At 40.9% G+C, this 23,747-nt stretch overlaps 1 protein-coding gene across 1 annotated transcript in view; it reads left to right on the top strand.

Annotated features, from left to right (window-relative positions):
• The window catches only part of LOC121640286, a 73,413-nt gene that overhangs the window by 35,933 nt on the left and 13,733 nt on the right, over window positions 1-23,747 (top strand). The window contains exon 6 of the mRNA XM_041985992.1: window positions 20,420-20,746. Coding sequence (XP_041841926.1) covers window positions 20,420-20,746 — 327 coding nt within the window. The remainder of the gene's footprint in view (window positions 1-20,419; window positions 20,747-23,747) is intronic.

Consider the following 23,747-nt stretch of genomic DNA (forward strand, 5'->3'; position numbering starts at 1 on the left):
AGAAGCAGCATTGCACACATTGTTTTACTTAAGGCTTCTCTCTTATGGGCTGTTGTCTTTGATTTGTCGATGCTGTTCATGTTTCCTCCTGATACAGTTTTTAAAAATTTATCTTTTTGAGTTTTATTATATAATGCTTATTCTGATTATTTTGAATTTTGCACCTGATAAATACCCTAATTTAGAAAAAAACAAACAACAAACTTCTCCCTGATCTGAATCCGAGGGGTGTTTTGTTGTTGGACTTCTGTGCTCGTCATGGATTGTCCATAACGAACACCTTGTTCAGACATAAGAGTGTCCACATGTGCACTTACACCAGGACACTCTAGGTCGCAGTTCAATGATCGACTTTGTAGTCGTGTCGTCGGACTTGCGGCTGCATGTTCTGGACACTCGGGTAAAGAGAGGGGCGGAGCTGTCAGCTGATCACCACCTGGTGGTGAGTTGGCTCAGATGGTGGGGGAGGATGCCGGTCAGGCCTGGCAGACGCAAGCGTGTTGTGAGGGTCTGCTGGGAACGTCTGGCAGAGTCCCCTGTTGGAAAGAGTTTCAACTCCTATCTCCAGCAGAGCTTCAACCATGACTCTGGTGAGGCGGGGGACATTGAGTCCGAGTGGGCTGTGTTCTGTGCCTCTATTGTCGAGGCGGCCAGCCGCAGCTGTGACCATAAGGTTGTAGGTGCCTGTCGTGGCGGTAACCCCTGAACTCCTGGGTCTTTTTTTTGGGACCCTTCTGTTGAGGCTGATCCGGATCACCACCTGGATCCAGGAGTCTTTTAAAGGATTCTTTACTATGAGCTTCTAACTCAAAAATAATCCCTGACTAAACCAGTTCCAGTGGCTTGGTGGAGGTCTGCTCTCTGAGAGCTTCTAGTTTTTATTGATTTATTTTATTTGTCTTTTTTCATTAAGATGCCTCTAAGTAGAAGCTTATGTGTTAAATCTTTATAGTAATTTGGGCAGAAACGAATCGCTGGACATCATGTATTAGTGGATAAATTTCAGTAACAATTGAGATTATTAATGGCCCTTTTTCTTTAATACTTCATCCCAAACAACTTTTCTTTTTACCTCTATATTACTTCATTGTAAGTAGCAGTTTTTGTGATATATTCACCATAAATATACTACAAAATAATATAGTAATATACTTTTAAACACATTTTTATTCCACATTATTTAGAAATATAACACTTACAGTTTTATTTCAGTCTGCTGGTAAAGAGATTCTGTTAGTTTTATTCCTGACAGGAATATAAGGTTTTGAGTTCTGGATTATTATCTTTCTGGTTGTGGACCAGGGCTTGTTTTTCTTTGGGGATGTCAGGGATAGATGTTAAAGAACATGAAGGAGAAGAGCTAAGAGGCAAATAACGTTTACATAAAAAGGCTGAAACTTGAGTCATGTAAGGTTTCTTTGAGGATTCTTGGTGCTGGAAGCAGCATCAGATTGTACTGATCACATGGTTTATCTGAACCCCAGATCTTGTAAAGTTGTTCAGAAATGTTTCTATTTGTTCAAGACTGTATGTAAAATATTCAATTTAGAGATGAGACATGATCCTAACCTTACCTCAAGGTAGGGCTGGGCGATTAATCGATAAAATCGATAAATCGAATTTTCCATTTCTGGAGATTTACTTTTATGCAAATCTGGATTTTTTTTCTATAGTTAGTTAGCAGCAGACTTAGCCTTCCCTCCACACCAGAACGGTGTTTGTCTGACAGATTTTCAGTGAAGTGACCCTCCACTCACGCCTGGGATTTAGCTGTGCGTATAACTGCATTGAGAAATGCTGCTCTCTACGAGAGAGGTTAACTCACAAACCCTAGTTAAGAGACAACCTTCATCAGGGGAATTATTTCTGCAGTGGATCCTGTATGATAAGGATCCAGATGGAAAGAGATCACGGATGCATTGTGTCACATATTTCTATGTAAGATATGAAGTCGTTTATATGGTGGAAAAGTTATGACACTATATGCTTTATTTTTACTGGCATTCATCTATATAAACAAATAAATGTTTTTAATAAGTTTATTTATGTTTTGTAAAAGAAAAAAAATCAATTAAAATCGGAAATCGGCTTTGGTTATAAAAAATCGGAGATTTTATTTTTAGGCCATATCACCCAGCCCTACCTCAAGGGTGATGGAATTTCGGTACCGTAATGGCATAATGCAATGGGTGATGGGAGAAAAAAATGCGGGATTCAGGGGTGGTAAGAAAATAACGCTGACTGCTGAATGGAGACGTCTTACTGTCAGCCATAGGGCCATCATTTACCCGTTATTGTTTCTCCAAACGTTTTCCCTCCGTTGTTGTTAATGATACTTCTGTGCTTTTCTGCAACCAGTTCACGCTTTGCAGCTGCAAATGACGACACTGTAACATCAGCTTCTGTTAGTGCTATTTATGGCAGGTCTTACGGGAGCTGGTGCAGAAATGAAAAGAACCTGTTTCTGCACATTATGCTTTCAAAAATTGATATACACCGCAAGCGGAAAAAAAAGTTTTACCATGGCATGAGTTAGACACCGTTCATAAAGTGGCTGTGTGAACTTTACATGTGTCTGTTTGCTAGGAGCTGCAGTCACCTCTGACATACCACACCCGTGGGGGATGTGGGTGCTTTGTAGGGCTGCAAAGATTAGTCGACGTTATTGACAATAGTCGAGAATAAAAATAGTCGACAACGAATTTAGCCGACTATTGTAGGCCAAAAAAACCCACAAAAAACTACAGATTGAGACATCGTCTTCTGATCCTATCTCTGCTGAGAGTTGCACAATGCGTAATAAAGTCCGCCAAGGGAAAAATATGGCGGCGAACTAGGGAGCAAAATGGCCATAGAAGACGTCAAAAGTCTGAAATAACCACCTTAAACTTCTAAAATAAATTAAATACACGTGAGATTTGTAAAGCGGACCTTGTGTATCACGGAACTACGTCTGCAATGCTCGAACATTTAATAAGAGGAGGCACGTCGGACTTACATAACAACCTCATGCAAGATTTCAAAGCTGAAAGTGAAATAAGATCCATTTAATAATTATGGGAAACATAATCCGATTGGTCGACTAGTTGTTTTAATAGTTGGTGACTAATCGACCATCAGAATAGTTTTTAGTTGCAGCCCCAGTGCTTTGACACCCACACTTTTCAACATTTTTTTAACTTTTGCACAAATGCTGCTGCACCTGTCGCTCCTGCACAACCCCCTCTCCTCCTACTCCCTCTCCTGTCGCTCCTGCACAACCCCCTCTCCTCCTCCTCCCTCTCCTGTCGCTCCTGCACAACCCCCTCTCCTCCTACTCCCTCTCCTGTCGCTCCTGCACAACCCCCTCTCCTCCTCCTCCCTCTCCTGTCGCTCCTGCACAACCCCCTCTCCTCCTCCTCCCTCTCCTGTCGCTCCTGCACAACCCCCTCTCCTCCTCCTCCCTCTCCTGTTGCTCCTGCACAACCCCCTCTCCTCCTCCTCCCTCTCCTGTCGCTCCTGCACAACCCCCTCTCCTCCTCCTCCTTCTCCTGTCACTCCTGACTCATGACAGGACTCATGATCAGCTGATCATGTTCTTTTGTTGTTGTTTGTTTATGTTCAGCTTGTGCTGAGAAAGAAGAAGCTAGCAGGATGTTGATGCAAAACGGTAGCCTGATTAAATTAGAGAGCCATTTGTTTGCATTTATTTTATATTATTTTTATTATTAGTTCAGGTTTGCTGGTGACACAGCTGTAAAATCTGCCAGATGGATCTGGATCAGATATCTAGCGAGTGTCAAGATTATGTCTTCTCTAAATCATGGTGCTGTGCAGAGGGAAATTATGAACAGGTTCTGAAATAAAATCAGAGCAGGACCTTCTCTAACCAGGTGGTTTACAGGTAAAATAATGGATTTATGTGCAGGGGTGGGTCTAGAAAGGCTTTACTGAGCAGGCCAGGCAGGGGCACTGACTAGGGAAAGGGGGGCACAAATGAGAGTTTTTTTTTTAAATCTTTTTTTAAAGGCCAAGATTTTAGTAAATAATTAGCTGATTATTACAACTTAAGCCGTCATCAGATGATAAATTTGGAAAAACAAACGGCCGATGATAACATGTAGATGTGTATCTCTGCTGCTACATTCATGGTGTAGATGTATAATTCTGTAAATGAGTGATGGTTAAACTTAACTGTCACACACGTCACAATTCCAGCCTTTGTCAGACTTGATAGAAATCAAATCAGATGTATTGATCAGCGATGGATGTTCTTCCATCTGATGTCAGCTTGCATTTGTTGCAGGCTTCACTGTCCTGAGGCCTCCCAGTACAGAACAGCTACTGGTTGCTGAATATTTATTACTTCCATCTATACTTGTAACTCTAGATTTAGACTGAACTGTTAATGTGTTAAACCATGCAGCCGTACCGTAGCTGATGATGCTAGCAAGAGCAGCTTTACAGAAAATGAGCCTGAGCTCAGGTCAGACCCCAAACAGCCTGAGTCTGTGTAAGAAACGAAGCCTTTTCTCCAGTCTGCAGCACAGATTATTAACATGGACGCTCCAGCACAGGGTATTGTAGTATATTCACTTTGTCAATGACTGTTTATAAAACTTTATTTTTGGATAATAAAAACATTACATGTGTGAGGATTATATTATAGTCACATGTAGTTTTACTTTTACCATAATTTTTTTTATTGCTGTACCATAACCACAAATCTGGCTCTGCCTGGACATTTTTGTTTGTAACCAATTTAGAAAAAGAAATTAAAATAGGAAAAGTTCTGAATTCAACAGGATGTTATTGTGGAAAAAGGTCTAACGTGTTCTGTGTGGTAATATTGTGCTGACATTTTAGATCAATTATAGCGGTGTCCATTGAGGAATGTCTAAAAATGTTCAGGCTCAGGATTTTTGTTTTTGCCATCACCCCTGTTACCTAAATGGTAAATATAAAAAACATATTTGCAACTATTGTTTTACATTCGGTTAAAGGGCAAAATAAAGACTGACATTGGCCTTTTGTGGTATTGTTGTTGGTGGTATTTTGATCTATAAGAAAAGGGCTTGGCTCAAGCAGAAACTTTCTGGTTCTCCTGTAGAACAAGGATTTGAACCAGTGTTAATGTCTGCAATCTCTGAACATTAAAATCTGGAGAGCTTGGAAGGACAGCAGCAGGTTGCTGCCCTTGTTGCTGCCTTTTAGTTCCTGCCTTAGGACAGCTGTAGCCCCGTTTCCACAGACGCGGGCGCCTCAGGACACATTTTTTATTGTTTCCACACGAGGAAACTGGGAAGGGTACCTGGATATCCGACCCGTCCCGTCCTACTTTGTTTGGGACCCTTCTGGTGGGGTATCTATCTAACCGACCCGACCTGAAAGAGTGGAGTTTGACACACTGCAATCTATTGATTTGTTGAGGAATAAAAAGTCACTTCCAGTGTAACCTGGCATGAAAACAAAGCAGGAATGGCTCCTTGTTTAGAGCAACAGATTTTCTTTTTGTTGATTAAGTCTCAGATTAAAATGGTGGAGCTTCGTGAGGAAAGAACACAAACTGATGGATGACACCGTTCTCCTTCCTTGTTTCTGAGCTGTTCTACTTGAAGGAAGGTATCGTGTTATTACGTAGCTGAGACAACCAACGTTATCCGGCTGATACTCCACCTTTCAGGTCAGGTTACGGTTGGCTGTGGAAACACGAGATAACAGTTTACAAACCATAACCGCACCCTACCCGTCCCGACCCGCACCCGTTGGTGGAAAAGAGGTTTAACTCTTAGGGCTGGGATATACTTGCTGTTAACGACGTCTATGCATCGCATAGCGCGCGTTCCTAGCATTCGCTTGGCATGTGGGCCACTTGTGTTAAAGTCAGGTAACATGTCGTGTTATGACTTTAACACTAGAGGCGCTCATGCGAACAAGAGCATGAACACGACAGGTCCGAGGTAAACACAACTGGTGTAAGCCCAGCCTTATATGTCTTTCTCTGCCCGACAACTTCTTCTTTTTCTACTTCTCGTGTAATGTCGGTTCCTGGTCAATGTTTCGTTCTGCTCTCCCCCATTTTGCTTCAAAAATATGCGCTGCCACTGCTCACTGGCTGAAGCCTGTAATAGAGAAGGAGGACAGAGGACTCCGAGAGAAGGGAGGAGGTGTCATGCCGAGAACTGCGTGTCTGCTGAGATTTGCAGGCCCATCACGTGAACGCGCACAACTAGGGCTGGGCTTACACCAGAAGACTTTTAAAAGATTTGCACAAGACTCTGAAAGACTACCAGCTCACATCTAAAGACCAGTGTTTAGAGTCTTAAGTCTCAGCCTAGTCTCAGACTGAGATTTGACAAAGACTGTGAATCTATAGGGTCACAAATTACAAGACTGCAACTAGATTCTTTTAGCATTTTTTGTGACATGTTGGACAGTTGATATGGAACAGGGCTGATCTGCACACAGTAAAGCAAGCAAGGGGAGAGTTTCCCTCCAGGAGGGAATTACACATCATCATTATTAAGTGTGGCTTTGCATCTCCACCAGGTGTTACCCCGACTCATCAGAATCTGGAGGGATGAATGAGTTTTTATTCTCTTATTTGTTAGATCATTTTACTGTAACACATAAATGATCCACAACAGACATTTACTTCTAATAACCACCCGTTCCTCTTTCTGGACGCTTCACCAACGACGTTTCATCACCGCTTCTTGTTTGTCTTTTTTTTTTTTGTTCCCGTCCTTTTTTGCCGGTGGTCTGAATGTCAGGATTCCTGTTTCTGCTTTTGTCAGAGCTCATCTATTGGTTGTTGATCGTGTTTCGTCACTGCGACTTGCGCTAATATCAAACATGTTAGAAATTGTTGCAGATCCAAGACTGGAGAAAGATTGGCGTTAAACAGCGCAGATTACCAGCTCACACCTAACGACCGAGATGACGGGAGCGCTGAGACTCCAGCAAAACTCCTAAGATTTCCTAAAGACTTCCGTTTTTAGTCTGTGATCGTAAAAATCGTTTGGTGTGAGCCCGGCAAAAGCTAGCGAAATCGTGTCGTTTGAGACATTTCATATCTAGAATCGATGTAGCATTGATTGTTGTTCTTTTATAAGATAATAAAGTATTTGGGAGATGTACTTTAGTAAGATTTAGAGCTACACCACTGGGTAAATTATTCTTTATTTGCTTCTTTAGCTCATTTAAGAACATTTTTCTGTCCACAGTGTTTTTTTGGCAGCTGTTCACCTATGTAACTTTAGCCCGTAACTGGTTAAAAACACGGCACAATCTTCCACTCAAATGATCCAGAAATTATGTTTTTGTTTTGTTTATGTTGTTTTTTTTCTTTTTCTTTTGGTTTTTCTTTCATTGCCACATGTTTTGGTTGGTCAAAAATAACAACAAGGGAAAATAATGAAGGTGGAAGTACTGGTTACAAGTTTTATATGGTTTATATGGCTCCCCATATTTAATGGCTAGTATTTCAGTCAATCAATCAAGTTTTATTCATACAACTCTAGTCAAAGTGCTGGACAGAGATAAAAACAGGAATAAAAACATAGCACACTTAACAATTATAAATGTCACAACTTTCTCAACTGACATCCCCCATCACGTATCAAAGGCTGATCTGGCAAAATAGATTTTCAGTCTTTCTTAAACAGGGGCAGGGTTCACATATGTAGGTTACATGTAAGAAACACTGATGAGTCATATTAGACTAGTTATAATGTGGGAAACACCATTTCAACCATACCACATGATCACATGAACGCGCGGCCAGACTGGCTGGTAAACACGTGGCTGGAAATCAACACAGGGACGGCGTGTGATGTCATCTGGGGCGCTGAAAAGGAGGGTAAAGGGGAAGGATTCTTGGAGCCCATGACTGACAGGGGACCCAGAAGGGCCCTCAGTGTAATTGTAATACTAACAAAATTATCTAATACTCAATGATAAACTTACAATCACAGAAATATTTTAGTTACAATGCATTGATATCACTAAGTTTCTTTGTTTTGAAACATTTCTGAACACCCATCCCTCCTCTATATTTCCCTTAAGTGGTTCAGTCCACCTGCTCCATCAGCTGCTCCTTCAGCTGTGGAGCAGCGCAACAGACAGACAAGGAGTAGATGGTTAGAAGGCAGGTTGCCTCAAAAATCTGGAAGTTTTAAAGGAAAAAAAATCTGAGACTGGAGAGAGAACAGAGAGGTGGACAATATGTCACCCAGTTCTTTCAGAGACGAGGTGGTCAGTTAGTTCGTCTGATGGAAAGTTGTGGAACATCAGCATGTTGTCTTCTAAACTTTGTCCACATAAACTAGCTCACTTTGCTCCTATATTAGCTCATATTTCTGAAGAAAACTCTGGATTTTATTCATTTCACCGTTTTAGTCAAATATTCAAGTTAGGCAAACGATTAGCAAGCTGCTCTGCTAAAAACATCACGCATGTTCCAAACAGACACGAAAGAAGCCGAAGCAGATGCTGCCAGACCCCCCCCCCCCCCAACCTGAACAATTCCAGGTGGCCCCTGAGGAAGGAGGTGAGCAGCTGAGTGTTGAATTAACTGATTATTCGAAATTATTAGATTATTATAATTATTCGATTATTAGAGAAAATCGTTCTGAATTAATAATAATAATAAATAGTTTGTATCTATTTTAGAACAATTTGAATGGTTGAGAAAATGCTCAGCTATCTCTGTAATGTTAGGTTGGGTCAGTAGTTCGGGACTCATCCTCCTGCTTTGCAGTAGGAACAGAGACATTTGTAGTAGGGCTGCAACTAATGACTATTCTGATGGTCGATTAGTCACCGACTATTAAAACGACTAGTCGACCAATCGGATTATGTATCTCACGATTATTATAAATGGATCTTATTTCACTTTCAGCTTTGAAATTTTGCATAAGGTTGTTATGTAAGTCCGACGTTCCTCCTCTTTAAATCTTCGAGCATTGCAGACGTACTTCCGTGGTACACAAAGTCCGCTTTACAAATCTCACATGTATTTAATTTATTTTGTAAGTTTAACGTGGTTAAACCAGACTTTTAACGTTCTCCGCCGCCTTTTTCCTCCCTAGTCCGCTACCATATTTTTCCCCTGGCGGACTTTATGACGCATGTGCAACTCTCAGCAGAGATAAAAAAAAAAAGAAGAGGATGTCTCACTCTTTATTTTCCCCCTCTTTGCGCATGTGCATTGTGCAACTCTCAGCAGAGATAGGATTAGAAGACGATGTCTCACTCAGGAGTTTTTTTTTTTTTTTTTTTGCCGACAACAGTCGACGGCTTAATTCGTTGTCGACTATTTTTATTGTCGACTATTGTCGACAACGTCGACTAATTGTTGCAGCCTTAATTTGTAGTGCAGCAGACTGGGTGACTGCTTTCAATCCAATCAAGAGAAATATTTACATTTTCCAGATATCAGAAGATCAACTAGCAACAACCATACAGCATCATATATGTTTTCCCCACTAATCTAAAGCTTCACATGAGAGTCTACAGATGTGGAGATAAATTAGACTTCATGTGCTGCAACATGAGAGAAACAATGACGTGGAGGATTGGTAGTCAGATCAGTTTCTCTTGGCATTTTTGGTGAAAACACTGAAAGCACCTTTAAGTAAAACAAAATAGTGGGAGGCCACCAGAAATAATGATTGTGATGCTGTTACACATGATATTATATCATTGTAGATACTCTATAATAGAACAGCTGGATAGAATAGAAAGCTGGACTTCAGAACTTGATAAGTGGTTTTCCAGGGAAAAATCTCCACGTTGGGCTCTTGGTGAAAAAGGCTGAGCAAGGACAGTGATTGTGAATGAGATTGCAAGAGTTTGACTCAGCAATAGTGCACTGTTAGCACTCCTTGATATGTTATTACACAAAGTTCTACCTTTTAAAATGTGATTATTTAATTTTAAAGACGCTCCCAGCCGTTGTTTGGCTGTAAATCTCCACAGTGGTTTGCTTGTGACTTTATTACATTCAGTTTATATAATACAATAAACCAGGTGAGGTCCTACTAGTTTTTGTTTCTGACCCTGTTTAATTTATTTTACCATTTACTTCTGATTTTTATTTATTTATTTATTTTTATTTATTAATTGCTGCTGTGAAAGTGAAGAGTTCCTCTCCTGAGAGTCATGACACGGATAAACTCAGCTCTTGGTTTTATTCCACCTGTAAGATTTTAGATGTTGTGGCTCCTCTAAAACCCAGGTTCCCTAAAGCCAAAGCTGAGCCGTGGTTGGATGAAACGACTCGCGCTGTCAGACGCCGGTGCCAAAAAGCTGAACGAAAATAGAAGAAGGATAAACTTCAGGTGTTGTTCCAGATTTTAAATGACTGCTGGCATCAATATAAAAATCTGAGAGATGTAAGAAGAAAATATCTGTCTGATATCATTATGTCCATAAGCCTCGGGTTTTATTTAAAACAATAGATTATGATCTTAATGTTCCTCACACTGTTAGTATTGATCCCTCAATTGAAGCATGTGAAAGATTTTTAATTTCTTTGTAGATAAGGTGATTTCTTTTAGGGCTCAGATACCGTCTTCGGTCTTTGACCCATCAGTTTCTGCCCCCTGTTCTTCTCCTTTTTACCGGTTTGAACTGGTGTCTTTGTCTTTTCACTGTCAGATTGTTGGTCATCTGAAGCCCTCGGGTTCCCCTACAGATGCTCTCCCACCACGATTATTCAAGGAGCTTGTTTCCACTGTAGGACCATCGGTTCTGCTGTTATTAACAACAATCTGTCCTCAGGTCTGGTTCCTAAAGATTATAAGATACTATGTCCAACCACTGCCCATCAAACCAGCCTGGATCCCACCGTTCTGTGTAATTTCAGACCAATTTCCAAGCTTCCTTTCATTTCAAAAATCTTAGAGAGGATTGTTTTCTCACAGATAAAGGAGTTTTTAGAGGTAAATAATGTTTTTGAGGTCTTTCAGTCTGGTTTTACGTCTCTTCATAGCACTGAGTCGTCTCTACTGAGGGTTTAATGACCTTCTTTTAGCTACAGATTCTGGTGACCGTGTGATCTTGGTTTTATTGGATTTAACAGCAGCCTTTGACACAGTGGATCACGACATTTTAATGACATGTCTGGAGCACTGTGTTGGAAATCGTGGTATTGCCCTGGAATGGTTCAGGTCCTACCAGTCTGAGAGGACATAATCTGTTAAATTGGACCATTTCCAGTCATCCACTGCTCCTCTATCATGTGGCGTCCCTCAGAGGTCCATTTTTGGGCCTTTGCTCTTTTTATTATACCTCCTTCCCCTCAGGTCAGTTATTAGGAAGCACGCTTAAGAAAAACTTTTAATCTCTCAATGAACTCAAAGCCTGGTTGGCCTTAATTGTATTTTTTTTAGTCCTGGTGCTGCTGGGTCCTCTCCTGTCGACTTGGTCCTCTGGCACAGTATTATAAAGTTGCTGTCCCAAATCTGGGAGTAAAAATAGACATTGATTTTAATCTAGACAGGCAGATCGGTGCAGTGGTCAAATCTAGCTTTTTCCAGCTGAGGCAGCTGGCAAAGACCAAACACATTCATTCAAAGCAGGACTTTGAAACAGTAATTCGTGCATTTATAACAACATGGTTGGACTACTGCAATGCCTTGTACTTTGGTGTCTCTCAGAAACCTCTGTCCCGTCTGCAGCTGGTGCAAAATGCTGCAGCTCGTCTGTTGACTGGAACAAGAAAGAGAGAAAACACATTTATCCAGTTTTAACCACACTGCACAGGTTGCCTGTTCGTTTTAGGGTTCATTATAAAATCCTTTTATTTGTTTTTAAGTCTTTAAATGACCTTGTCCCACCCCACCTCTCTGAGCTGCTTCACATGTACTCCCCCTCCCGGTCCCTCCGATCAGCGGGTCAGCTGCTCCTGGAGGTGCCGAGGACGTGGAGGAAGCTCAGAGGGGACAGGCTTTTCTGTGGTGGGACCAGAGCTGTGGACGTCTCTGCCACTGCAGGTCAGACCAGCTTCATCACTGTCCAGGTTTAAATCCCTGCTTAGACCCTCCTCTTTTCTTGTATTGTTTTTTTTTCTGATTTTATTGTTTTGCTGATTTTATTGTCTTGTCCTTTATTATTTAATGTTTTATTGTTTTTATGTTCAGCCCTTTGTCCAGTGGTTGCTGTCCTAAAGTGCTTTTATAAATAAAGTTGGCTTGGCTCTGATCTCTTTAACCTCTCTGATCTGTGTTGTTTCCTCTCCTGCAGGACAGACAAACATCACAGCTGAACCTGGACATGACGTCTCTCTACCATGTAGAGCTGGACATGATGGAAACATCGATGTTGTGAAGTGGACCAGAACTGATCTGGAGCCAGAAGATATTCTTTTCTACAGAGATGGTCATCTTGAGACAGACCACCAGCATCCATCTTTCCAGAACCGGGTGGATCTTCAGGACAGACAGATGAAGGATGGAGACGTGTCTCTGATTCTGAAGAATCTGACAACTAATGATACAGGAACATATGAATGTAGAGTCTATCAGAGGAAGACAGGCCACTGGTCAGATCCAATCATTACCATCAACCTGGAAGTTTCTCCTCCAGGTGAGTGTGTCTCTGTGTGTAGGATCAGAGATGAAGCAGCTTCCTGGTTGTTGATGTGAGAGTGAAACATCTCAGATCAGATGTTTGTGTTTTCTAAAGATGTTGTTGATGAGACTCTGTAGAAAGCAGCTGGTCTGAGTGCAGTGATCAGAGTGCAGGAGATGATGTGTGACAGCAGTTTGAAGAGGAAATGATTCATCACCTCCCTGATACTGATACTCACACCTGCTTCTCACCTGCAGCTACAACACAGGATAAAAGGAACCAGGATGGAGGAAGCAAGGGTGCAACAAATGTTGGACTGATTATTGCCTGACATTGGCCTTTTGTGGTGTTGGTGTTGTTATTTTGATCTATAAGAAAAGGACTTGGCTCCTGGAGAGCTTGGAAGGACAGCAGCAGGGTGCTGCCCTTGTTGCTGCCTTTTAGTTCCTGCATTAGGACAGCTGTAGCCCCGTTTCCACAGACGGGGGCGCCTCGTCCCGTCCTACTTTGTTTGGGACCCTTCTGGTGGGGTATCTATCTAACCAACCCGACCTGAAAGAGTGGAGTTTGACACACTGCAATCTATTGATTGGTTGAGGAATAAAAAGTCACTTCCCATGTAACCTGGCATGAAAACAAAGCAGGAACGGCTCCTTGTTTAGAGCAACAGATTTTCTTTTTGTTGATTAAGTCTCAGATTAAAATGGTGGAGCTTCGTGAAGAAAGAACACAAACTGATGGATGACACCGTTCTCCTCCCTTGTTTCTGAGCTGTGTTTTGGTTCACCTTGAAGGAAGGTGCTGCGATGGCGTCATGTTATTACATAGCTGAGACATCTAACGTTATCCGGCTGATACTCCACCTTTCAGGTCAGGTGACTGTTGGCAAGGTCACATTTTACAGACCATATCCACACCCTAATCGTCCCGACCCGCACCCGTTGGTGGAAACGAGGCTTAACTCTTAAAGCTAGAATATACTTGTTGTTAGTGACGCTTAAGCATCATGGCTGCCGCGCATTCCTAGCATTCGCTTGGCACGTAGGCCGCTTGTGTTAAAGTGAGGTAACTTGTCACGTGTTGCAATTATGACTTTAACGCTAGAGGCGCTCATGCGAACAAGAGCATGAACACGACAAATCTGAGGTAAAAAGAAAGAAAGAAAGAAAGAAAGACAACTCAAAGTGCTTTACATCAAAATTTAAAGGAAACGTGCAAAGACATCCTGAGACAGAAAGTAGTTCTGATACACGTCAAAGGTCAGAGATGTAGATACAGGTCAGAGATGTAGATACAGGTCAGAGGTCATAACTCTTCTTTTTTTCCACAGGACCTTTTCCATCCTGGGCCACAGCTGTTCTGGTTCTCCTGGTTCTGGTTCTTATCGTCTCTGCTGGTGTTTTATATCATTTTAGGTCCTATTTCATGTCAGGTGAGTCTCTAAAACTAGACTACCCATAATGCTGATGGTCAACATGAGTCTTCTTGTGTTTTTTTTTCAATGGTTTCCAGATGGAAAGTTTATAATTATAACACGTACATCATGCTGCAAAACATAATCATAGATGATCAGTAACAAGAACATAGAAACAAAAACAAAACAGCCCACTGTGGGTTAAACTTCAGGTTATCTGCCAGACGCACGTTTCCAAGTATTCCAAAGCACTTCTGAGTCAGCAGCGATACGTTTATTTTTTCCATGCATAGTTCCAATAATAATATAATATAATATAATATGATATAATATAAAATAATATAATAAAATATAATATAATAAAATATAATGATAATCATAACTATAAATTATGTGATAACGCGGTCAACAGAAAATGTGACCACCACTGAGCTCACCCCACTTCCTCATCCATTCATCCTAAACACGGTGAGAATTTCATCTTATGTTTGTAAAACTTTGTTAAAATAATCAGTAAGTTGATGATATGATTCATTGTTAGTGGAGTTACAATTTCTAAATATAAATATCAGGTCAGACTCATTTAGAGAGAAATTCTTATCCAGATGTTTCTTGAGATCAAACTGAAAGTCAGACCAGAAATTAGACACGTCCACAAAATAAGTGTTCTACAGTTTCAGAGTCATTTTGGTAAAAACTGCACTTTTTACTTAAAGCGTGTTTTTATTTATAAATGAGACAGTTAACAGGAGAATATTTCTGTGTAATTCTGAAGAGCCGTTCTTTCATCTTGTTGGGCAGTATGAATTTATAGGGAGGAGCAGATCTAGCGTTCCAGGTTCTACCATCTAGTGATGCTTCTAGCCATCTGTATCCAGCAGCTTGTTTTAGTAGAAAGCAGTTTTCTCATGAAAGCGCTGTTAACCTTCTTATCAAAGATGGAAACTCCGTCCACTTTAACACTGTGGTTAGTTCTACTGAAGGAAACGTGTATATTTGGTGGCACCGTGATGGAGCCGTGGTACCGGATGGGAGGGCGTTAATAACAGTGTTATATTCTCCTGGAGGAACGGGAACACTGGATTTGCTCTTAAACTCATCGTATGAATATAACTGAGCATCGTTATCACAGAGCTGCCTCACTAGCAGGATGCTGCTGTCAAAGCAGTGTGTGTAGAACAGACTTATGTGTGTGTGCTGCAGGCCGTGTTCCACAGAAAGAACCTGTGTGGAGAACAGCTGTGTTTAGAAAGAAGAACCAACACAAGAGAACTCGTCTATGGAAACTTGACTTGATAGGAAGTTTTCCAGCAGCATACGGGCGTATTGATAGGAACTTCAGACCAGCTAGTTTTTAAATAAAACATTTGGGAAGATGTTCCACGTACTATCAGGGTTTTTAAGAATTTCTTTAACCAGTTTACTTTGATTGTAACATTAAGAGCATGAAGTCTAAACGATGAGCCTCCCTCTGAGAGAGACAAGCACAGAACAGCTTCTACCGTTTTCTGAGGCTTGTTTTCCACATAAAGTCAAATAAGAGTTTGTTTAAATGATTCATGTTTTCCTTGGTTACCTCCACAGGAGAAAATACATCAGAGGTTCTAGAGAGACCTTCAGCTTTACTTAATAGCTCTCGTCCAGAAAGAGAGAGCTGATTTTTTTATTGGTTCAGATTTTCCTTCATTGTTTATCATCTTTGGAGATTGTAATGCTGAAGTATTTGACTATTATTTTAACTGGAATAGCACCGATATGAGTGTGTAAAATGTCTTTAACAGGGAGAATGTCACACTTATTCAGATTTCCATTCAAAGCAGACGCTTCAGAGAAGTTTCCAACAACAGAGAGGACAAAGGGGACTAAAGAAAAGAGAAGCTTCTTCATCCAGCTGGATGTTTTCATTTGTTTCTCATTAAATGTGAAGCCTTTAAAGGAATGCTGAGTGATTAGTAGGTGGAGAATTTCACCCACAATAAGGAAAAGATGAGGAGAGATGGGGCATCCCTGGTGAAGACCTCTTCTTCCTTCAGACCTGGTGATGTTCCCTGATGGAGCTGGAGTTTTATTATACAAGGTTTTTATTGTTTTTAAGAAGAAATGATGGAATTTGAAGAATCTGAGGGAGTCAAAGACGAAGTTATGAGATGCAGCATCAAAGGCTTTTTGAAGATCTAAGACTAGAATTAAAGGGGAACATCAATTAGATCTTTCTAGTTCATCAAGTGGATGACAGGCGGATGTTGTTAGAAACATGGCGACCGTTCATGAAGCCGCTTTGTGATTGGTGGCTTCATTTAGGCCGAACTTTAAACCTTTTGCTAAACCAGAAGCAATAATTTTACAATCATTGTTTAAAGAGTGATTGGCCTCCAGTTATCACGGAGGAAAATCTCTTTATTTGCTTCTGGAATGAGAGCGAGTCCTTGTTGCCATGATGGCGGCCGTTCTTCTTTGTCAGCAGCTTCATTACAGAAGCTGGAGAAATATCTCCATTTCTCTGTCACACCTTTTATAAACTCAGAGGCTAAGCCCTCATTACCAGGAGATTTATGGATTTTAGCTCTTTGATGCTTGTTAGAATCTCCTCCAAAGTTCATTTCTGAACATTTTCTGTGATCATTTCTGCTGTTTTTGGTTCTTTAATAGTTTCTAAAATGTTAGTTTTGGTAGAAGGTTGATAAAGTTTAGCATAAAAGTCTGTTATGTATTTGGTTATGAGCTTATTGTCTTTGCAGATGGTGTCATTTATTTTCAGATTGGTTCTACTGTTTACTTCAGCATTCCTTCTTTCTAAACTAAAAACACATTTAGTATTTCTCTCCTTCCTCCAACCATTCTTCCCAGAGTGAATGAAAGCTCCTTCAGCCCTCTCTGCAGGAACATCATCCAGTTCCTGCTGGAACTTTTCCAGCGTGAGAATGTGGACTTCATGGTTCAGGTTCTGAGCAGAGGGAAGCTCAGATATGTCTGTAATTCATTGGTTGATTCTAGATTTTCTCACCCAAGCTTTTTCTTTCCACAGGAAACGGCTGGTTTTCATATTTTAGATTTTAGAAGTTTCCGGTGTTTTCCATCTTCTCTGCTTCCTAAAGCATCTGCCAGAACTTTTTAATAAGACTGTCCGTGTTCCAGATCAGCTCGTTATCATGAAGAAGAGAGTTGTTTCACTTCCAACAGCCCACATTTCTTTATTCCTTCCCTTCTCTAGAATAAAAAGTTTAGTGTTATCATGGTGTGATGGGTCATGATAGAAGGGGAGGTTTCTCTTCACAGACGTGGGGCTCAAGTTCTGCTGAGATCAACAATCAGTCCTTGATGTGATGTAAAACTTTTGTTTTCCAAGTAAACTGTAAGTTTGTTTTGTTCTGGTGCCTCCAAACATCCAAAAGTTGCATGCAGCTGCAGAAATGAACTAGTTTATTTTCAGGATTTGTGGTTTGAGGTGGGGATCGGTCACAGGACTTAGACCAGACCAGACTGGAATGGCCTCCTAGAAGGATTTTAGCCAAAGGGAATTTCTGTATGAGAGCTGTGGTCGTTTCCTCTCATTCTTCCAGCATTAATGAGTGAGATGTGGAAGAGTTATAACCGTAGACATTTCCCAGTATAAACTCTTGGTCAGATATTTCAATAGTTACAATCAGCCAACGGCCATCTTAGTCTTTTAGATTCTTCTATTTGTCTCTGAGGAGGGCGACCCCAGCTGAGTGGTCTGGGCCATGTGACCACCAGGTGTCACTGCCCCTCTGAGTTTTCCACAACTTCATGTCATCTGCACAAGAACGACTTCTTGTAAAAGATTATATCTGCTTTGATTTCCCTACAAAACAAGAAGAAAGCTCTTCTCTTTACTTTGTTGCGTATTAATAGAAAGCAGCTTTAAATCATCACATGTGTGAGAACAGCTGGAACGGCTCCTAACAGCTTTTATACCTGTGAACCTGTGAAGAGTCAGTGTTGTGTAAAACACCGCTATGTGTTACCAACATCCATCACTTATGAAACAAGTTTAACATCTAAGCCTGGATTGTTTTAACAGAACACATCATGAACGGATCCAGAGGGAAAGTTTTTAAAGAGAACTCATTACCTGTTTAAGAAAACATCAATCTGAAGTCCCTGAACCTGCAAGTTTTCCACACATCTCATGTTTGGTTCTTATTATGTAGTCAGTGGTGCTGGTGATGCTGGACGTCCTCAGACTGTGTTTTATTCTTATTACCTGTAGGTGGAGTCGGTAGGGGTGAATGGATGGGGTTGGAGGTTCTGGTGAAGCAGATTCTCTTCATGTTGTGGTCTCTTATCAGTAGATGGAGTGTGTGGAGCTGAGTAGATGAAGTGGGTTGCAGGTTATATTCAGTCTGTGGCCTCCATGAATGGAGTCATCAGAGCTGAGTAGATGAGATGAGGAGGAGGAGTGATGCTGGTTGCAGGTCATTTCCAGTTCATGGTTTTATTTAGAAATGATGTCAGTAGAGATGATGGTCTTGTGGACGAGTGCTGTCCCAGATCAAGTCTTCATGGTGATTTCCTTCCCGTTGACCAAAGCTCTTGGTTTGATGAAGTCCATCTTGTGACCGTCTTTACGAGCTTCTCCACAGCTGGTCATATAGCAGCTCCATCCTCTGTCTCTGTTTCTGTTAGGTCTTCACCAAAGTGAAGTTTTCTTTTCTTCAGGAACGAGTGGAGCTTTGCTTTCCTCCTCATGGTGTCTGACAAATCTGAGAGTGAATAAAACTAAAGCTGCACCTGGTTTTTGGTTGTTGCCGTCTCTTTCACCCAGCCGGTGTGCAACATCAGTTCCATCCATCACCTGTTCTCCATGTTCTGGAGCAACTTTTTAGCAGAATGTGGACACTTTCTGTTTTATATATTCGCCCTCTTGTTCTTCTAAGCCAGCGATTCCCAACACTGGTCCCCAAAGTCCACTATCCTGCAGGTCTTAGACATCTAAGACCTGCAGGATAGTGTGCCTTGAGGACCATGGTTGGGAATCTCTAAGCCATAAAAACTAAGACACCACCTTCTCTTCTAGCGTTCAGCTTCAGCTAGCCGTTAGCTAGATCAGCTTTGTCTTCTTGTTGTTTACTGTCATTTTTTTCTAGGACATCTTTGCTTATTTTGATGTCATTGTTTTCATTGTGAACATATTGTAGTGATTTTTAAGTTCTTAAATCGTCTCCATGTTGCTGCTGATTATACCTTCCAGTTTGTCTGCCCGTTCATTGATTCTGATGGTGCTGATACTATTTCTTTGTAGTTCCAGCAAGGAGGGATCCATGCTGTTCCTGTTCTTGGGAGGCGGGCTGTTTAACGATGTGTCTGGGAGAGGCTTCAGGGTTATGTCTTCCTCTTCTTCCATGTTTATGCAGCTACATTTATCACTCACCTCAGAATATACGTGGTTGTTTGGAGTCTTCAGAGTTTTGGTTGTCTTCTTTTTTTTCCCGCTGTTGGACATGTGAACTTATGTGTTCTTTAGTTTCCCCAACAGAGCTAGTTAGCTGGGGGACAAAAAGGGTCTAGAGTTTGTTTAGTGTCTTCACAGGATTTAGTTCTTTATCTGTACATAAATGTTTTAGGCTTTTATCAGGTGTGTAGCGATAAAAAAATACAAAAATGCAGATGAATTTTACGACACATAAAACGTATGTCTTAACATGACGCCATCTTGGCTCCTCCCCTCTTCTTGTGGTTCTCTGACAGTCAGATTTGTTCCAGAAGCTGAGACAGAAATGTGAAGAGAAAGTTCAGGTTTTGTTCCAGAAGTCAGGAAAGCTCCTTCAGACTGAGTCCTTCACCAGTAAAGCAGCTCCACATCATGACTTTACCAAACAGAGTTGAAGCTTCACTGCATTTATCTCACACAGAGTCTCCATGTGGAGCAGCTGTTCTTCTTCTGTGGTGGTAAACAGCTGGATGCAGCAGCTTCAGTACATGTTCCTCCTGGAGCTGATCTCAGTCGTGGTGGAGTTCAGCTTCAGATGGTTCAGATCAGAGAAGACTCATCAGATCTTCATGTTTCTGAGCTGATGTGTGTCAGACATGAAGACTGTGGAGGATCAGCCAGCGTCTGTTTAAGGAGTGGAGAGTTCTCAGCTCTCTGATCTTTATCTACTCCACTCTCTCCTCACTCATCCATTCATCTGATTGCTTCCTCCTCAGCTTCTGACTTCTTCTTTGGTAGCTGCTCCAAATGTCCTGAAGAAGAAAACAGGTCTTCATCACAAACTGGTTTCACTGGTTTCTGTCAGACGTGTGACGGACGTCAGGTGAGCTCAGGTCACCTGGTTGATCCACGTCCTCAAAGAAACTGCTGGAACTTCTTCTGTCTGAACACTGAGAGTCCTCCACCAGCATGAGACCCAGAGACCAGGATGAGACGGTCATGTGACCATCAGAGCTGCTGCTGCTGTCTGTACAGCTGATGGTGTTTGTTTCTCTCAGTCTACCAGGTGGAGGTGGAGTCAGAGGCGAAGTCTGTCCTGCTGCCCTGCAGAACCACAGTTCACCTGCCTGGAGACGCTAAAGTGGAGTGGAGGGATAATGACAATGATAAAGTCCATGTGTACGAGAACGGTTCTGACCAGCCTGAAGAACAGCACCTGTTCTACAGAACCAGAACAGTGATGGAGAGAAACCCTCTACAATCTAGAAACCTCAGTCTGACTCTGAAACACCCCACAGATGTAGACAGTAACACCTACACCTGCAGCGTCTACAGCAGGGAGGGAAACATCCTGATGAAGAAAAAAGTTCTGCTCACAGTCAGAGGTCAGTGGATTAAATCTGATGTTTGAGTATTTTTCCAATCAGCTGATCAGTTGTGATCAATACTGATCAGAGTGTGATTAGAAGGTGAAAGTGAAATGTGTGTGTTTGAGAGTAAATGTGATTGAATGAGTTCAGCATTTAGCTGCAGTTTCACAACGCTGCTCGTAGAGTTCTTGTTTGATTGGACCTTAGGACCGCACAGGAACCAGGACCAGTTCAAATATGAGATCTTTTTTTAACTGGTCTTCAAAGTCCAGGACAGAAAATAAGAACCTTAAAGCACAAACAGAGAACATGAAATATCATGCTCAACCATTTATATCATTATAATATTATATAATTATAAAATATAACAATTAAAATAAAAATTACAATTATCTTGTAAAGAAGAGTGAAAATGTAGGAAAAATGTAGATTTTTTATTTTAACATGGACTTTTATTCCAACATGTCCATTCTCATCTATTTAAAACATTTAAGATAAAAGTCAGAAATGGAGAAACAAAGAATCCTCACAACCTGAACACAGTGAATTCTGAACATCCCAAATAAGCAGAAAACCTCCTGCTTTCTTTGTGAGTGTGTAAAAGTCAAATTCTACTTTAATTCGAGCAGCTAAAAGCCTCTTCAGCACCACAGTCCTGTGATGACGTATGGAGGGGGTTGGAGCGTGGGGAGGTGGGCTTTATGTGTGTCTAGCTGTCCTGGATCTGACTTTAGGGCAGCTGGTTGTGTCCATGAAGGTCAGGTCTCCTTAATTCAGCCAGTCTGGACAGGACCGGAGAGGACACAGTTTCTTTTAACTGCTGCTGACACTTTGGACAGACGTCCATCCAGAAATATCAGCAGAGCTGCTTTCAATGTGTCCCAGTAGTTGTCCAGGTCTGCGGGATGCTGGATGCCTCCATATGGATCAGAAAGCTTTGTGAGTCTGGTCAGGAAGTGGACAGATTCATCTTAGACCAGATGACTTTGTCTTTTCAGTCCATCCCAGAGTTCAGTGACTGGAACTCTGTACGCTGCGTTTCCATCTGCATTCTAGTTGAGCTGTTCACACCTGGCCAGTCCCACAGTCTTTGCAGCAGGTTTCTGGAAATCTGCAGCTGACGTTCTCACGGCTGACAGATGACGGATTTCAGGCCTGGTTGCTCTGAATTCATGACAAAAGTCTTTAAGGGCTGCTGGGAATTCTGTGGTGCTGTCAGTTGGGTTTGGAAGTTCTTTTCTTTTTTTCAGTCCCAGACTGGAGTCCCCATCTTTGTACAGATCACACTGGCCCCTGTACAAATAAAAATACTCTTTTTATTTTAATACTAGAACACCAGCGGTAATTCTGACGCTGCATTTAAACTTCATTCATTTCCTTTAGAAGTTTAGAGCTTAAATAACATTAGCTAATTCTAATCAAAGAAGGTTTTAGGAAACAAAGTGTGAAGCAACAATTGTCGTCTTGTTTGCCACAGAAACCATCAAAGTCTAAACTTAGAACCAGAACCAGAATCCACTATATTGTCGTTGCACAGGGTGCAACCAACCTGAGGAAGCAGCTCTCATGTTCAGATAAAAACACACTCCCGATAAAATAATGATGAAATGAAATAATTAAAATACATTTAACATTTGACAGACAGCAAGAATTATTGCACAGGCTCTATTTCAGCCAAATGACTCAGTACTTCATGGAAGCAGAGTTCAGGCATGAGACAGCTCTGGGATAAAAGCTGTTTTTCACTCTGTTGCTTTTTGCTTTTATCTTTGCTTTTATTGTCACAGCCTGAATATTAGTAAAAACGTCCCATTTTAATGCAACATTAGTTTTTTATTTTGCAGCTGACTGGTTTGTTGTTTTCTTTTTCATTGTCAAATATATGGTGGAAGAAATGAAACAGTTGCTACATAATTGCTCAATAATAACCACAGACAGATGTTCAACGGTGTTTGTTTAGAGTAAGTTGATTATATAATGAATGGAAAAAATATCAATGTTTCAGTCAAAAGTAGATGTGGTTGTCCATTTAATACTAAATATAATTATTATTCAGCCTATTATTATCATAATCATTATATTTCTCAGATTTAAAAGGCCTGCCTAAATTAAGGAGCAAACACACTTTTCATACACCATCACACCCATAAGAGAATGTAATTAATCTTAAATCAAACATGAAACAAATATAGTTGACTGCTATTATACATACTTTTGAAATACTTCAAAACTGACAGTTAATGAACACATGTATTTTCATTGATCACAAATGTGCTCATTCAAATATTAAAACATTCCACTATTTATATAAATAAAACAAATAAACATACAAATGAAGGATATTTGGCTTTTGTATGATGTCAGAATGTATCTATTTTGCGCTATAACCTTTATTGATAAACTTATGTTTTTAATTGCACAACATCCTGCACTTCATTAAGATTATTAACCACCAAAAATTCCAAAAACGTCTGTACCATGAACGGACCAGAAAATATTCTGTCAATGAGAGCTTGTATGTGAACAGTCCTGTTTAGAGACCATCAGACTAGGCTACACCGAACCCATGACACTAATTATGTTGCATATACCCACCACTGTTGTTAACTGTTCTTTCTATAAATTGCTTTTGAAGTAATTACCATTTCATGATTGTAATTAAATGTCTTACATTCATGATCTCATTGTATTGTGAACTGTGGGCATTTTGTGTCAGTTATACCATAAAGTTGACTATTCCTAACTTAGTTGTGTAAAGTATGTGCATATATATGAGACATGGTATCCAGGTAACCACTGCATTTTCATACTGGTAGCATTTTATTACTATAATCCAGTTAAACACAACATGACTACATATCACTCCTTAGGACTTTTATTAACTCACCTCCAAGCAAGTCAACAACTTTCAGGACTGATTACAGCTTGCATATCATATTGTTCTTGGTGTTAAAGACTTGCTTCAGAGCCCACTCTCACCTGGACAGCATTCAGGCAGCACTTTGAAGACCATCTT

Source organism: Melanotaenia boesemani, chromosome 5, assembly GCF_017639745.1.
Source record: "Melanotaenia boesemani isolate fMelBoe1 chromosome 5, fMelBoe1.pri, whole genome shotgun sequence".
Taxonomy (NCBI): Eukaryota; Metazoa; Chordata; class Actinopteri; order Atheriniformes; family Melanotaeniidae; genus Melanotaenia; species Melanotaenia boesemani.